This window comes from Temnothorax curvispinosus, unplaced genomic scaffold (assembly GCF_003070985.1).
Source record: "Temnothorax curvispinosus isolate PA1 unplaced genomic scaffold, ASM307098v1 QBEX01001433.1, whole genome shotgun sequence".
NCBI classification, from domain to species: Eukaryota; Metazoa; Arthropoda; class Insecta; order Hymenoptera; family Formicidae; genus Temnothorax; species Temnothorax curvispinosus.
The window spans coordinates 1-2434 of NW_020211213.1; the positions used below are offsets into that span (position 1 = coordinate 1).

The following is a 2434-nucleotide window of genomic DNA, read 5'->3' on the forward strand; positions in this document are numbered from 1 at the left end:
AGCTTGGTAAATTTAGTTCAGGAGAGAGGGAGAGAGAGAGAGAGAGACTGAAAGAGAGAGAGAGCTTGGATTTTGGCATCTATGAAGATAAATATCTGTAGATATATTCATTGCACATTGCTTTGTATATAACGTATAATGTATAACAACAGGATAAAGACATTACAATGACTTTACAATTTTCTATCATGTCGCTTCTTCTTTTGCACTTTTGTAAAATTTGATTTTTCTTATAGAAAATTATGTGTTTCATTCTTCAAAGGAAAAATTGATGCTTTTTAGATAAATATAAATTTGTAGGAAATTTTGAATAAAGAAACTTTATAGCTTAACTTTCTAAAGGAATTGTATTATTTGATTAGAAAGCTTATATTATGTCATTGGGAATTTAACAAAGATCTTAAATAATCAACGATATTTTTAATGAGAAATTGAAATTATTTAGGAGGCGTATGGAAATCTTCCAGTGGAAAGCAAGGTGACGTTTCTGTTAACTACCGTTTGCAATGGCACGCTTGCAGAAGAGATGCGGGCCATAGCCGCAGTGCTGTTGCGTCGGTTATTCTCTTCAGAATTTCTGGACTTTTATCCTAAGGTAGTCCTAAAAAGCTCCTTTCCTTAATTTCCAGTTGCTACATAAAATATCTTTCTTAAAATAAGTTTTTTTTCAATTTAGCATTATTGCTACTTTGTTTCTTAAACGCTTCTTATCGAGAAATTAACTTAATAATCATCTACGTTTGAATCAAAGGTCAGTTAAAGATAAATTTGATATGCAATTATTTCACAGATTCCACCGGAGGCGCAAATCCAATTGAAAGAACAAATTTTACTATCAGTCCAAACCGAACAAACCGAAAGTATCCGACGTAAAGTTTGCGACGTTGCAGCCGAAGTTGCCAGGAATTTAATAGACGAAGATGGTAATAATCAGTGGCCGGAGTTTCTTCAGTTCCTATTTCAATGCGCGAATAGTCCGTTGCCGGCATTAAAAGAGAGCGCGCTTCGTATGTTTACGTGAGTTTTTTTTTTATATTTATCTTGTATGAGTGGGGTATTTATTAAGAATATGAGAGTAAAGCGTATTAAATGTGCATGCAGATCCGTCCCAGGCGTATTTGGAAATCAACAAGCAAATCATCTCGATCTTATAAAACAAATGTTACAACAATCTGTTTTGGACCCTACAAATTATGAGGTAATGTGAAATTTGCGTACTCATTTATTTTTCGTACTTTTATTTAGTCTAACAGGAGATAGATACGCGAGTCTCGACAAGATGAGATTACTCGTCACATAATTTCTCCAAAAAAAATATATGCCTTCTGATGACTGTAACTTGTGAAGTATTAATTTACAGACAGATACGGGGCATACATTTTATATGGAATAGTTACATTTGTGTTGACGTCCTAAACAAAAATTTTTTTTTTAATTATCAAGTTTTCTATAAGAGTAATTGTAATAATTGCAATTGTTCTTGTCACACAGGTCAGGTTTCAAGCAGTAAGAGCAATTGGAGCGTTTATAACATTACATGACAAAGAAGAAAATATACACAAGCATTTCTCAGAACTAGTTCCAGCGCTTGTACAAGTAACCGCCCAATCTATAGAAAAGCAAGATGATGATGCTCTTATAAAAGTGTTGATAGACCTTGCTGAAACCACGCCAAAATTCCTCAGGGGACAATTAGACAATGTTATGCAAATGTGCATGAATGTATTCTCCAATGAAGAGATGCCTGACTCTTGGAGGCAATTGGCACTAGAAGTTTTGGTAACTCTAGCAGAGACTGCACCAGCTATGGTACGCAAAGTTGGTGAAAAATACATTGTATCTTTAGTACCATTGGTATTGAAGATGATGACTGATTTGGAAGAAGATGAAAAATGGAGTTTCTCTGATGAAATTATCGAGGAAGATAACGATAGCAACACTGTAGTTGCGGAAAGTGCTTTAGATAGATTGGCGTGTGGCCTGGGAGGGAAGACTATGCTACCACAAATTGTGCAAAATATCCCTACAATGTTAAATAACAATGATTGGAAGTATAGGTAAACAATCTTTATTTTTGATATATTTAGTTATAATTTATATATATGATATTTATGAACGTATTCACAGAAAAGTCAGCAGTTACATACTTTTATGTAATTGCGTTACGTCTGTGATAGAATAACGAATGAGATAATTCTCTTTCCCAGCTGCCGTTTTGGCAGTTGGTCTGAGACTCTCATTGGATGTTTAAAATGAGAATTGGCAGTTGTACGATATGACTGCTATAATTACAAAAACATACAGCTTTTTAAATATTTGTTAAATAATAAAATTTTATATCTTTATCCTTATCTATTGTGTATACAAAAATATATTTTTTATTATTCAGACATGCAGCACTTATGGCTATCTCAGCTGTTGGTGAAGGGTGCCA

General features: G+C 33.7%; 1 protein-coding gene and 1 non-coding gene across 2 annotated transcripts; both read left to right on the forward strand.

The window, feature by feature from the left end:
* Nucleotides 1-423: 423 nt before the first annotated feature.
* LOC112463561 (importin-5-like) lies at nucleotides 424-2428 on the forward strand (the record flags this gene model as incomplete). Its single annotated transcript, XM_025030020.1, has 5 exons — nucleotides 424-595; nucleotides 791-1017; nucleotides 1102-1198; nucleotides 1492-2057; nucleotides 2390-2428. Coding segments are annotated over exons 1-5 (998 nt in total), but the record flags the coding sequence as incomplete, so codon positions are not given.
* Nucleotides 1251-1381, forward strand: LOC112463569. Its single transcript, XR_003041807.1, has one exon.
* Nucleotides 2429-2434: the final 6 nt, after the last annotated feature.